The sequence below is a fragment of the Hetaerina americana genome, unplaced genomic scaffold, assembly GCF_022747635.1.
Source record: "Hetaerina americana unplaced genomic scaffold, ioHetAmer1.1.p SCAF_7, whole genome shotgun sequence".
Taxonomy (NCBI): Eukaryota; Metazoa; Arthropoda; class Insecta; order Odonata; family Calopterygidae; genus Hetaerina; species Hetaerina americana.
The window spans coordinates 81227495-81239554 of record NW_027287316.1 but is presented as its reverse complement, the minus strand read 5'-3'; the positions used below and the strand labels follow the sequence as shown (position 1 = coordinate 81239554).

Genomic DNA, 12060 nt, shown 5'->3' with positions numbered 1-12060 from the left:
GAATCTCCCATTGTTATAATCTACGATCATTTATGCCGTGTACAAGACATGCACAGCACTACAAAAACTTCTTGGCTAGCTTTATCCTCCAGCTTCCCCTGAGATACCATCGCTCAAAGGAGCTAATTGAGGAAGTGTCAGTCAGTGCTAGTTTGGGAGTTATAGTCAGTGATAACAAAAACATGGGTCAGGAACTCAATGAAAATGAGACTTTCATATCCATACACGTAAAATAACACATTCATCTTTTTTATTCTTCCACAAATATTCAATAACATACAGCTCAATGATAAATTTTTGGAATAGTAGTCAAAGTTTTTACAAAAATCTTCAGTAGACTCATAATTTGGAGTGAAATTGCACCAAGTTTTGGCCAAACATAATTTCTTGCAGTACAATGCTTTCTTAAAGATATGCAACCAATGTGGTGGGCCGCATGGGAACCCTCTTTATATGGCAGTTTAATCCAATGAACATGGATAACAAGAACCAAAGCGAGGCACACACAAAGAAGATTACCTATTACATAGTTGTGACAATCCGATATACCTTTATTTGAATTTGACATACACATCCTTCTTCCAAGGTTATCCGTACATTCAGTATTTATATATATTTAGTGGCTGACTTGTGGTTTTTCTGTCATTTTCCACCTTTTAAACTGGCCTCACAAATGTATTAACTTGGCCTGGGCGTTCATTTCAATGAGTTATTCATATGCCTGCGCCTGAAAGAGACATTTATTGCGCAGAGCAAGAGTTTAGAAGGGTGTCAAGGAGAGATGGCTGGATCAAACCATGGCAACTTGGAACTTGTGAGAAGGGCTGTGACCAGAATCAGGAACTTACCTCTCAGCGACAAGTGATCCTGTCACTAAGGAATATGACTCGGAAGGTTGTTTGGAGACTGACTCTCATTTAATAAATGCACAGTTGATGGACCTTGCCTCAGTAATTATTACTTCAACCTTCATGTATAGAATAAAGGAAGGCTCTAACCCATTATGCACTTCTTAAAATTCATATCGACATCAGATTTCAATCAGAACTCTGGAGTGAATCCATGCACCACATTTTGGGTTACCTTTTGCATAAATATATACGTATATACATGAGGCAAGTAAAATCCTGAGGGTTACTTTTTCAACCATGCAAGGACTGCTGCAGAATAACACATTGTTAGGATGCCAAGAATCATATGCAAATCCTTTTCCATTAACAACTAGGAATGAAAGATGCCATGACTATTAGATTCAACTTGTACAATGGGCAATTATTGGCGAGTTGAACTCGCTGAAGAACTAGGACACCTTATAGTGAATGCTGTACCATTTTGACAAAGGAATGTAAAAGATGAGCAGGTGATACATCACAAAAGAGTGCCTTCACTTATTCCTCTGCTGACACATTTAGTTTTTTTTAACATAAGTCTCACGAACCTTATGAACTATCTTATCCGTTCATTCTGGCCATTTATTTATTTAAGTATCACCAACGAAAAAAGAAATTGAAACACTATAAAGTTTTAAAACAACGTTTAGTGAGAATATATCTTGAAATAATTATACCATGATTTTGCACTGATGAATGTCTCTGACAGGATCATCCTTAGATGCTTTCCATTACCAGGCATGAATTGGCAATCGACTCACAAATACAAAATGTGTCTATCTTCAATCTTATGTACATAAGGCAAGCTAAATCCTTGTGGAATGCATCTTTTGTGTGGCATTAATAAATTGGGTACACTCACCACCACGCAATGTCCTGTGAAACCAACAATAAATGCCCATATTCAGTTACTAAAATGATAATTCTTAAAGAATGACATTTGACCTATAAATACATAACAAAATTGAGTAAGATCTAGAAACCAGATCCAGAAACCAATGGTAAGAAAAACAGTATTATCCACGGAAAAACTTATAAAACTAATCTTCAGGGATCTAAACACGCTTTAAAAGCTTCATCAATAATATCATTTGCCTCTGGATTCATCCAGTCTAATGATACGTCGTCCAAATGGTTATCAAAATCTACCAGAGTGCGTTGGCGGTTTTGTTGCAGAAGTGCGGCAGCAGCTTCCTGTACAACACCAGCGGGACCCTCTAGCAGCACACTAATCATGGAAAAAAATGACCAGCCTTGGTTACACTCCAGTATGTAAACGCATACGAAAATTGTAGACTAGAGAAATGGTAATTCGGTGTTCCAACAACGGCAAAAGGCTATTATATGTCAGAAGCACAGTACACATTAACAAATTACGTACCTGTTTCTGTCTTTCGTTTTCCATTTCCCATCGCCGTACTGCGAAACAATCAGCGCGGTGTTCTCCATTGTTAGCGACAATCTTCGATTGTCAACCTGTAATGCAAAAGTTGAACATTTTTTTAACAGGTTACTCGAGCGTGAGAAGAGCTCTGTTGGATCCACGGGCTTACCACGACTAAACATGCCGGGGAAAAATTTTCCGCTATTTTGTCAGCTATCCGGTGCCCTGGTTTATCTGTACTGCAACGAGTAATGGAATATTCTTAAGTTCAGATATGAAAAGTCACCCTAGTAACATGAGCTTACTTTAATGCCTAGAAAAGACAGTTTACAAGACCACAAAAGTAATTCATACAGCTAAGATTATATTTATTTGTAGTTCTTTCATAAAACCTACACGATACCAGCACATTGTTTCAAGATCAACATTATTAATTTTTACACCAATTATGATTGTTGTTATATTTATGATTAAAAAAAGATATGGTGGATTTTGGGAACATACTCGTGAGGGGAGTGATACCATTAAAAACACAGAAATTTGATGCAATCTCGACCTCACAATTAATGAAATGTAAACTGCCAAGCGATTAAAACAATGTACAAATGTATGTGTACCTGATGTCATTCAAATTTTCATTGGCTAGATAATATCCTGCTACAACTAGACTGGATGATGCTGCCACATGATCTATCTGCAATTCACAAAATCAATTCAATATTAAAAACAAGACATTATACGATAAAGATACAATGAAAAACTGGTAGCAGTAATAACTTTTAATACAGATATAATTTGAATAACCCACGTTTACCTGAGTGAGGGCAATTTCGGCCATTGGTGAAACATGTAAACACAAGTGAAAAAGGGGAATTGCGTCCACGATATTAAGGTCCTTAGATCTCGTGCCATCCTTGGGTTTTGGTTCCTCAGCAAGTAAAACTCCATTTACAGCAGCATGTGGATACTTAGCAACATGTAGAATTATTTTACAATAGGCACGGGCAGAAAACTTCACTTCTGCCATGATGACTAGCACGATTGAACTAATCAGGGCAACGAATTCTGTACCAATTGATGGCCTCGTTGACAAATGAACTTTACTTTTTTGTATATTTAGAAAACATTAAATCTTTTCAAATGGATAGTTAAATTTAACACATTCGCAAGACTTAAGTTGCCAAAACTCAGCAACTGTACAGGCAAAGAAACATTACTACATTCTCGTTGCACAACATCCCACTGCCGGTGCTCAAGGCTTACATTAACTTCATGACAGAGAAATTTCACGACTTAAAATAGCAATTTCTTCTGTTAATTTCCACCTAAAATGCTTCTAATGACTATGCACACACATGTGGATATATGATTGCTCTAATCATATTAATTGAAAGGCAAATTTTTTGGAAGTTACTGATTAAACGGCAATTACGATTGTCCTCTGTTTATTGGAAATATCCACCGTGGATTCTGGTTTGTTTCAAAACAAAATGAATCGAAATAAATATGTCATTTGTCTTCTGGGTTTGAATCGAAGTAATAGGAAGTACTATTGTTCACTTTGGAATTAATTGGTGAACTCTTAACTATCTAGCAATGGTCAGGTTCAAAAATAGGTTAGTTTCGGAATATTTAATTCCTCAACGTGGCCCTGAAGAGTGGAAACAAAATTTCTAATTACTTTATTATAGGTACATTGCTCTGAGGATTGACCCCAATAAACTACCCTCAAATTCTGTATATAAAATTAGTTCAAGCGCACTTTATCACTCAATACTCAACAAAGTTCAGCAGCTTCATGGTGATTTCGGAACTGCTTCCATTAAGGTTGGATTCAGTGGTAGGTAAATTCAAATATGTGTATTTTCCCGTTGATGAGCATAATAATAACCAAGGTTTACAATATTTGCATGTTGAAAATATGGTATCTACATTGTAACCGTCTTAAAAAAGAAAATCACCTTTTCAGCTAAGTATTGTAATGAACTTACGCGAATGGCCATAATACGAGTACGTCACGGACCGCATAAGTTTATTACAAGTACTTTACCCTTAGTGAAGGAAATCGACCAGGAGAAAGTCGTTATTCACACTCTGTACGTCGGGGCTACGCTACTGCATTGCAACAAGTTTTTACAGGTGAGGATATGTGCATTAAAATGTTGATGCCATTGGAAGATTATCCAGTGGCAATTCAACGTGGAAAAGTCAACTGTCTGTCGGTCGTTTGTTTGTCATTCGGCTCATGCAAAAATCCCTATTTCGTTAACTTCCATCACGCCCAAGTTGTTTATTGAGCATCGGTTACATTTTGCTGCAGTTTGCCGATTCCTTCAATCTTGTTTTAGTAGTGCAGAGCGAGAGACATTTTCAGGTCTCTCAGATTTATTATCATGTGGCACAGGTTTGTGGGTGGTGCCGTATTTAGTTTCCGTAGAGAAACTTAGCAGTTTAGTTATTCCACAGGTGTGGTGGGTTGGATTCAGCATGCAGTCTTTTCTGCAAAATATGTTCCTCGGAAGGAGCGAAAATTATTTATATTATATTTATTATAGTGATCAGACAGTAATAACAAAATATTCAAATTTGATTTGACTTGCTAGGTTCAGTGCTGCTTTTGCTCTGCCAATGGCAAATCCTCCCCACTTCCCATCGCCAAAGCCACCAAGCATCCACTTAAGAGCTGCAAGTTTATCCTTCGCTCACTTCTACTGCTGCCAGGAACTATCAGTCCTTAACCACACTTTGATGTTTATCTCCTTATCCGAAATTCACCAGATTTAGGACAGTACTTCCACTTACATCTTCAGCTCTTTGGGAGTATTGCCCAGGGTCAATGCTGGATGTGAATTAATGGTTTCTGCTGGCAGATATGATCACAGTACCGCAATATTTGGTACCGACTGAAGAAATGAATGCAACAGCATCATTTCCATTTATATTTTTAATGTGTATATTTGTTGGTACTCATAGGATACTTTTTTTTAGACTTACCTTTGTTCATAACATTCTGTTAGTTATTCATAATTAAAAATCTCTTATGAAATGGCTTTGTTCATTCTGATGGAGTAAGCCAGCGTAAAATTGATTTTGCATTAATCTTGGGGTGATTTTTCTTTGCTAAATTCGGAGTTAATTTTCTACGTGTCTTTTCGAAAAATGAATGACAAGTTTGGGTGATTTGTTTGTAACTATAGGCCATGTTGTAATGAGGAATAAACAACTTTCTGGAAAACTGCCTCATGACAACAAATGGTATCTTTATTACGCCTTGTTTTAGTTATGGCAATAATAATGTTGCAGTTTTCCATGTAAGTGTGCAGAAATGAAAAAAATAATATTGATATCATCTGATGAAGAGCTTGGAATTAAGGTTAAAAAAGTACTTTTGGTGGTCTTTAATTTCATGTGACACTTATTTTGCCATGATGCCATTTTACATATTGTGTGACACCACCTTGCCTTTAACAGTGAAGAAAATTTGATCTGACATGCTAGGTGCAGTGCAAATTTTGCCAAACCTGAGCTAAATCTTCTCCTGTCTCCCTTTGTTAAGGTCATTTTGCCCCCATCCATAGTTGAAGATTCATCCGTTGCTCACTTTAAATGCTGCCTGGAATCATTGCTCTTTCCAGCAGGAGGCATATTATCGTTAGGTACTCTACCGGTTAAGGTAGGTTTTGGATGGACATAACTGCCAAATAAATGTTTATTTTCACCTAACATAACAACCCTACATCTTACTCCACAGCAAGCTCCTCTTTATCTCTTTGTACTTCCTCCCTTTATCCCATTCAATATCCCTATCCTACATTCCTTCCCTTTCCTCGTTTCCCTAACATTCTCCCATCAATCACAGTCTTCAACATCCTACTACTGATCAATATGCCCTTCATTCATCTTTCCTGCCTCCTTAGGATTTCTCCCAACAATCCCTTCCCCTTGCCCACCATACCAAGTACTTCTTCGTTTGTTTTCTTCTCTGTCCATTTCACCATCTCCATTCTTCTCCACACCCACATTTCAATAGCCTCCAATCTACTTTTATCATCCTGCTTCAGTGACCATGTTTCCGTGCCGTACATAACTATGCTCCATATCAAAGTTTTGACGAGATGAGAGTTTTGCACATACCTATGCAAATCAGTTGGTTCTGCACTTGATCTCTCTAATCTTCTTTTCATGCTAAAGATAGTTAATTAATGTACGAGAATTAATATTCAATCAATGAATGATTCTCAACCTAGTTACTCTAATAATCTAGGTACGTAGTAAGTTTATTATGAAAACACTTGACAAATCTAGCTCCTCTATGCTGTACGAGATTAAATGCAGCAATCAGTCCAACTTCATGAGAATTTCATGAACTAGCAAATTATAAGAAATTAGGTGTAACTAGGTAATTGCATTTATCCTTCTCATCATATTTCCACAATATTCTTTTAATATATCTTAATATTTTGTTAGCTGGTCCTCAAATTCCCTGTAATGTTTCATCAGGTAGAGGGAGAGTTGGTAATGCCCAAGTATTTAATCAAGTATGCACTTTCTATATTAGTATCTTGATACAGTAGGCATTCAGGAGAGAACTAGACCTTTCCAAAAGTTCACCCCTACACTTTATCAGTTTAATTATGATTACCATTCAATTTACTTTATCTTCAGGACTATAGATGTGTCTAAATCACTGCATCTTTGGCAAATAATTATATTTTTACTATTAACCATGGTGTTAATGTTGTGGAAGTGAGGATGGTCTGATGACACTTCCCTGGGGAGCATCTGAAACAACTTCAACACAGAGCTAACGCTACCTCTCGTATGAAATCATTCAAAATGTTCCCTCCGGCCTAGAATTTCATCCATCTCTAGTTCATAGGCTGAGAGGTTGTGAACTGTTGGCTGTGAATCAGTAAGATGTCAGTCCTATGGCGAGTATCGGTTTTTAAGGACTCTATACCGATATTTCAGTCAGCTAGGCGAACATCAATGGGAGTGAGAGTTTGACAGCGGGGAAGACAGCAGTAGCAAAGTACTGCCCATGGTCAAGTCACAAGATGGGAATCAAGTTTGAAACAGAGTTCTGCCTTCAAAATCTCAATGTATATCGCATGATGGCCATCAATTAATTCACAGTCCTTCTATCCTCGGTGCTCTGCTTCACAAATCTTCCACTAGTGGATAACCATAATTTAAAAATTGACCCTTTTATGGATTCTCCAATTGAAGAATAATTGTTCCAAATTAAAATAAACCTCAACCTTTTTTGCATTCATAGATGCTTGCTTGCAAAGGTAGTTTAGTGTACCTTAAAAGCAATTTCACTCTTGACTAATCTATCTGTCTAATGAATTTAATCCCTTTAATTAAGCGTTGTAGATTCTGCCTCCCAGCATTGCCTGTAAGTGAAGAACTGTTGGCCAATTTTTTGATCGAAAACTTTGACATCAAATTTTGTTACCCAACCATACATTTTCCAGTTACTATGCAGGAGGAAATTTTATGATTCATTCAAGTTTTATGCAACTGATGGGCATAATGTCCCTGTATTAGCATCTAAACTTACATCAACTCATCCATCATTTGTCATTCTTCGATCACCTTATTGACTATGAAACAAACGCTGAGACACTGATTGGCATGCCACAAAAGTAATCATATCTGTTGGTAATAACATCAGAGTGGCAATTTAGGCATTGAATAGGGGGGAGAGGAATAAATTTAATTCTGATGATTAATTTTGTTTTCTTACTTTTGCCACACATTTTTAGGTAACCAGGTACTAAGTGTTAGTTAGATTCTAAAAATGTATGCTAATTGGTGTCTTTTGTATGATTCATTCAACTTGTGAATGAATAACCTGACATATAATAAGTTTCAAAATCCAGAAAAGAAAACCAGAAATACTTTATTAGACTTTGGTAAAAATTCTGACAAATACATTTTAAGCGTGTAAAACTTATGTGTTTTACTATTTTGGATCGATACTCAAATAATTCTTTTTATTCAGATTTTATTTTGCATTATTTTAATGTATCTAATAGCATGGTAAAAATTTTAAGTTTGAAAATGAATTGAGCTTGGGTATTGGACGTGAGACATTAGTGGTGAAATAAGATTTGGTTCTGAGAGAGTTTCTTGACATGACCCATATCTCTGCAATAAGACCTGAAATTGTACTCTGTTTGAGAATGGTAAAGTACATCATATTCCCTTTGGGAAGGGTCTACGCACAAAGTCTGTCCCAAAAGTATTAGGGCTGAGTTAATTAAAAAATATTTGTGGCCAGAATTGATACATTCACTCAAACGTCTTCGAACTAGCACCCTTGTGCATCGGGACACAGCTGCCAGCAGATTTTCAACCCCTTCTGGGGAAGGCGTCGCCCGGAATGCTGCTAAGCTCCCTCGTCACAGTCAGCTGTGACGCTTCCTCTGAGCCGTGGTGGCATCCTTTCAGCACGGCAGGCGAGGGAGGAGGAAGAAGTCTGATGGGGCATCGTCTAAAAAATTTGGATCCTTACTCATTGCCTGACCAAGAAGCTCTTCTTGGCAAATCTGCATCAGAGTTTCCTCTTGTTCGTCTGAGAGCACTCGGGGCACCAACTTCAAGCCCACAACTTTGTCATGCCCATGATTTCAGACACAAATCGATTCAAATCACTTTTAGGGATGCCAAGTTCATCAAAAAACATGCGAACACTTAATCTGTGATCCCTATTCTACAAAGCCTTGCATGATTTTCTTCACTTTTCGAGGTCAAAGGGCATCCTGAAAGTTGGGATCCTCAATATCTTCTCTAACCTCCTGAAACTACTCGTGCCGCCCAGAAACACTCGATCTCTCCATGGCGTTATCACCATAAGCTGCCTTGAGCATGCCATGAGTGTCTTACCAGGTTTTGCCCAGTTTCACATAATATTTGAAGGTGTAGTGTTGTTACAATCACCGGTTGATGATGGAGTGTAACAAGGTCATGCTATAGAGATGCAAACGAACGATCCGTACTCTGCAAAGGCTGGGAGCCAACTGCCACAAGCCTCCAGCCTTTCCTGTGACTCACCTCCCTCGAACCCAGCCAGAGAAACCACCGCCTGTCCGTCCGTCTATCTGGGAAAAAATAAGTCCCACTACTTCTGGGACAGACCTTGTATATTTCAAGACAATCATCCACGGAAGTAATTTTTTGTCTCATGTATAGTGTCTAGTTGTATCATGACTTAATTTGTATAGAGTAAAATCAGCATTCTCATTGAGCAAATAGTCGTTCAATTTCTGCTGTTGAGAGGGTTCACATGAGAAACGATGTTAGGTTATGGAATATTAGAGATTTCTTCTCAAAACTTTTCAAGATCAGTGGAGTGATGGAGAGTAGCCCTAAGGTTACATAAATACAATTTGTTCACACCTTAATCCTCATGTTTGGAACCCATTAATCCAAGACACCTGTGATCATCACATATGTGCATTGTATGGGTTTGTCAAGACATGCAATATCTTGGCTACACATGGTTGCTTTTTCTCAGATAAATGGGAAACGCTGCTCTATTTTTCATCTGGACTGGTTCTCTGTCTTGGTGAAAACCTGAGTCACAGTTGGTGCTGAGGTGCAAGTGTAATGCACCAACAGTTAGTTGTTCTTGCCCATGAGATTTGATTTACTGGTCACAGAGTATTTTTGAGTCTATTCTTCTTTTTTTGACTTCCAGGACTTGTTTTTGGAACTCTTTTCACGGAGGAAATTTATTTCAGGAAGAATCTTTCACACCAGAAAAATATCCGTGGAGGCTCCCATGGTACATAAATACTGTATGTACCAATATGCAATTATTTCACAAGAAGATTTTCAATACTGGTTCCAAAATATTTATATCCATAAAGCTGTTCAGGGAAAAGCTTGGTTTTAGTTGCAATGGGTGAGGTTTTCAGGTGACTTTGTTGACCAATATACCGACATCCTGGAAATAATTTAGAATAGGAGGAAAATTTCCATTGATTTGTGATTATTTTTGCTGAGAATTCTGAGCTCATGCAATGCTTTTGAACTGTGATGTTTTTTTTTGTATTTTAAAGAACCATCATCAGTTAGAACTGCTTTCCTTATGGAAATTGTTTTTTGGCTCTTGCGTACTTCTTAGCTAAGGGAAAGCATTTCTTGAAATATTTACAAAATATCATGGGAAGTAGACATTTTTGGGGATTAGAAGCTCATTACTAGCATATGTAACTACAAAATTATGAATTCTCTTCCAGATACCTATTGTGCTTTAAATGTGTGATGTTTTTTTATACATTACATCAAAGATAACATTGAATTTACTTTTAAATGTTAACGATTAATTTAAATTTATTAAAGCCAAGGTAAATTTTATTTTGAAATGAGAAATGAACAATAACCTACAAAAAAACTTAAAAATGCACACATATGTGCTTCATATAAGTAATTTTAATGGGAAATAGTGGTCCGCTTTTTGTCATTCCCCTCTTCATAACTTTTTGGAGTGTGTATCCTGGTAAAAAAGAGAGGAAATACAAATGGCTTGACATTGTTTTCATATGTATGCCAGTGAAACTCGGGTAAATCTGCAAGTGTCCTGCACTTTGAACTAATATGGGAAATAATGGAATGGGTATTGTCGTTTTCAAGTGGAATTGGAATTTAAAATTTTAGGTCTTACTCAAGCATAGATATTTTTGAATACGGTTGACATTTGTTTCTGATTTGTGCCCTTGCAGAAATACCAGAGGAGAAAATTGGAGGAGCTGTGGCTGCACATGAAGCCGAATGGCCGGGAGGAACTTGAAAAACTAGTCATGGATTTGGATGTGTCAAAACTCACAACCAAAATGCGCAAGAATCATTGAACAATATGCTAACTTGCAAAGGAGTTATGAAAGAGGTTCAAAGAATATGAAGTGATGTCGAAGAAAGTTTAAGTGAAGAAATGAGAATTTCCATCAGAAGTACAGCTTCCGTGAGATTGAAGAGCATTTTCAATGCCAGAAATAGAATCGATTAACGTACAAGAACTGTGTACATTCATCTGTTTCTTTCACCTACATTGTTTAACTCCCATCAAAATCCACTGTTAGTTGTGTGAGACTTGCAGTGGTGGATTGGATGTGAAAAATGTGAATTTGTGGTTTGCAGATGGTCAAACATTGTAATGTGACCAACAAAACCCAAGAAGCATTGTCCACAGGCCATCCGGTTTTCTCCCCTGGTGGGCCAAAGGGGTCCATTCAACAGAAGCATCATTGGTGGCCACGTAATCATGGCATTGATGTTTTTGTGCATCTAGAGGAAGGTTTCCCTGAGAAGTGACCAAAGTTTCAACATTCTGATGCATGTATTTTGTCAGAAAAAATTCAGGAGGCCATAGAACTAGCAGGAATGAATGAACCCTTTTAGGTGTGATATGCTGTGTGACAATGTTTGGAAATTGTCATTTTGGATCCAAAGCAAAAAATAAAATGAGCTCTTTGTTTTTTTCTATTATTTATTATTGAATTATATGAGGGAAGGAAGAACTCATGAAATATGTCTGCAGACAAATTACACCTTTTTTTCAACTCAATCAATCATTCAGGTATGTAATTTGTGACCAAGGATTTTATGATGTAATCAAATTTTTGAAATAGTAGGTTTAATCAAATGAAGTTTCAATTCAATTAGTCTCATGCTGGTATGAAGTTTTTTTGCATCGAGATGTAATTGTGTATGCCTTATTCTCTCTTTTTTAACACATTATGCGTGTAATATGTGCACATACATGTGTTTAGTCCA

At 37.1% G+C, this 12060-nt stretch overlaps 2 protein-coding genes across 2 annotated transcripts; one reads left to right on the top strand and one right to left on the bottom strand.

Moving 5' to 3' along the window:
• Positions 1-225: 225 nt before the first annotated feature.
• EMC8-9 (ER membrane protein complex subunit 8/9) lies at positions 226-3719 on the bottom strand. The gene is made up of 5 exons (XM_071595054.1): positions 3089-3719; positions 2892-2968; positions 2444-2513; positions 2272-2366; positions 226-2118 (listed from the first exon to the last, which is right to left on the bottom strand). Exons 1-5 carry the CDS (start codon positions 3299-3301, stop codon positions 1938-1940), a joined length of 636 nt encoding a protein of 211 aa, XP_071451155.1. The 5' UTR covers positions 3302-3719; the 3' UTR covers positions 226-1937.
• A 48-nt stretch (positions 3720-3767) lies between these two features.
• Pop5 (POP5 ribonuclease P/MRP subunit) lies at positions 3768-11766 on the top strand. Its single transcript, XM_071595055.1, has 4 exons — positions 3768-3890; positions 3966-4114; positions 4244-4413; positions 11010-11766. Exons 1-4 carry the CDS (start codon positions 3871-3873, stop codon positions 11136-11138), a joined length of 468 nt encoding a protein of 155 aa, XP_071451156.1. The 5' UTR covers positions 3768-3870; the 3' UTR covers positions 11139-11766.
• The last annotated feature ends 294 nt before the right edge of the window (positions 11767-12060 follow it).

Bases quoted from the DNA above. Each gene is read 5' to 3' on its own strand.
- EMC8-9 (XM_071595054.1), bottom strand. From the start codon at position 3,301: ATGGCAGAAGTGAAGTTTTCTGCCCGTGCCTATTGTAAAATAATTCTA. The intron at 2,514-2,891 runs GTACACATACAT...TACTCGTTGCAG, and splicing joins GAAAATTTGAATGACATCAG to TACAGATAAACCAGGGCACC. The intron at 2,119-2,271 runs GTACGTAATTTG...TTCCATGATTAG, and splicing joins AAAACGAAAGACAGAAACAG to TGTGCTGCTAGAGGGTCCCG.
- Pop5 (XM_071595055.1), top strand. From the start codon at position 3,871: ATGGTCAGGTTCAAAAATAG. The intron at 3,891-3,965 runs GTTAGTTTCGGA...ACTTTATTATAG, and splicing joins ATGGTCAGGTTCAAAAATAG to GTACATTGCTCTGAGGATTG. The intron at 4,414-11,009 runs GTGAGGATATGT...GTGCCCTTGCAG, and splicing joins ATTGCAACAAGTTTTTACAG to AAATACCAGAGGAGAAAATT.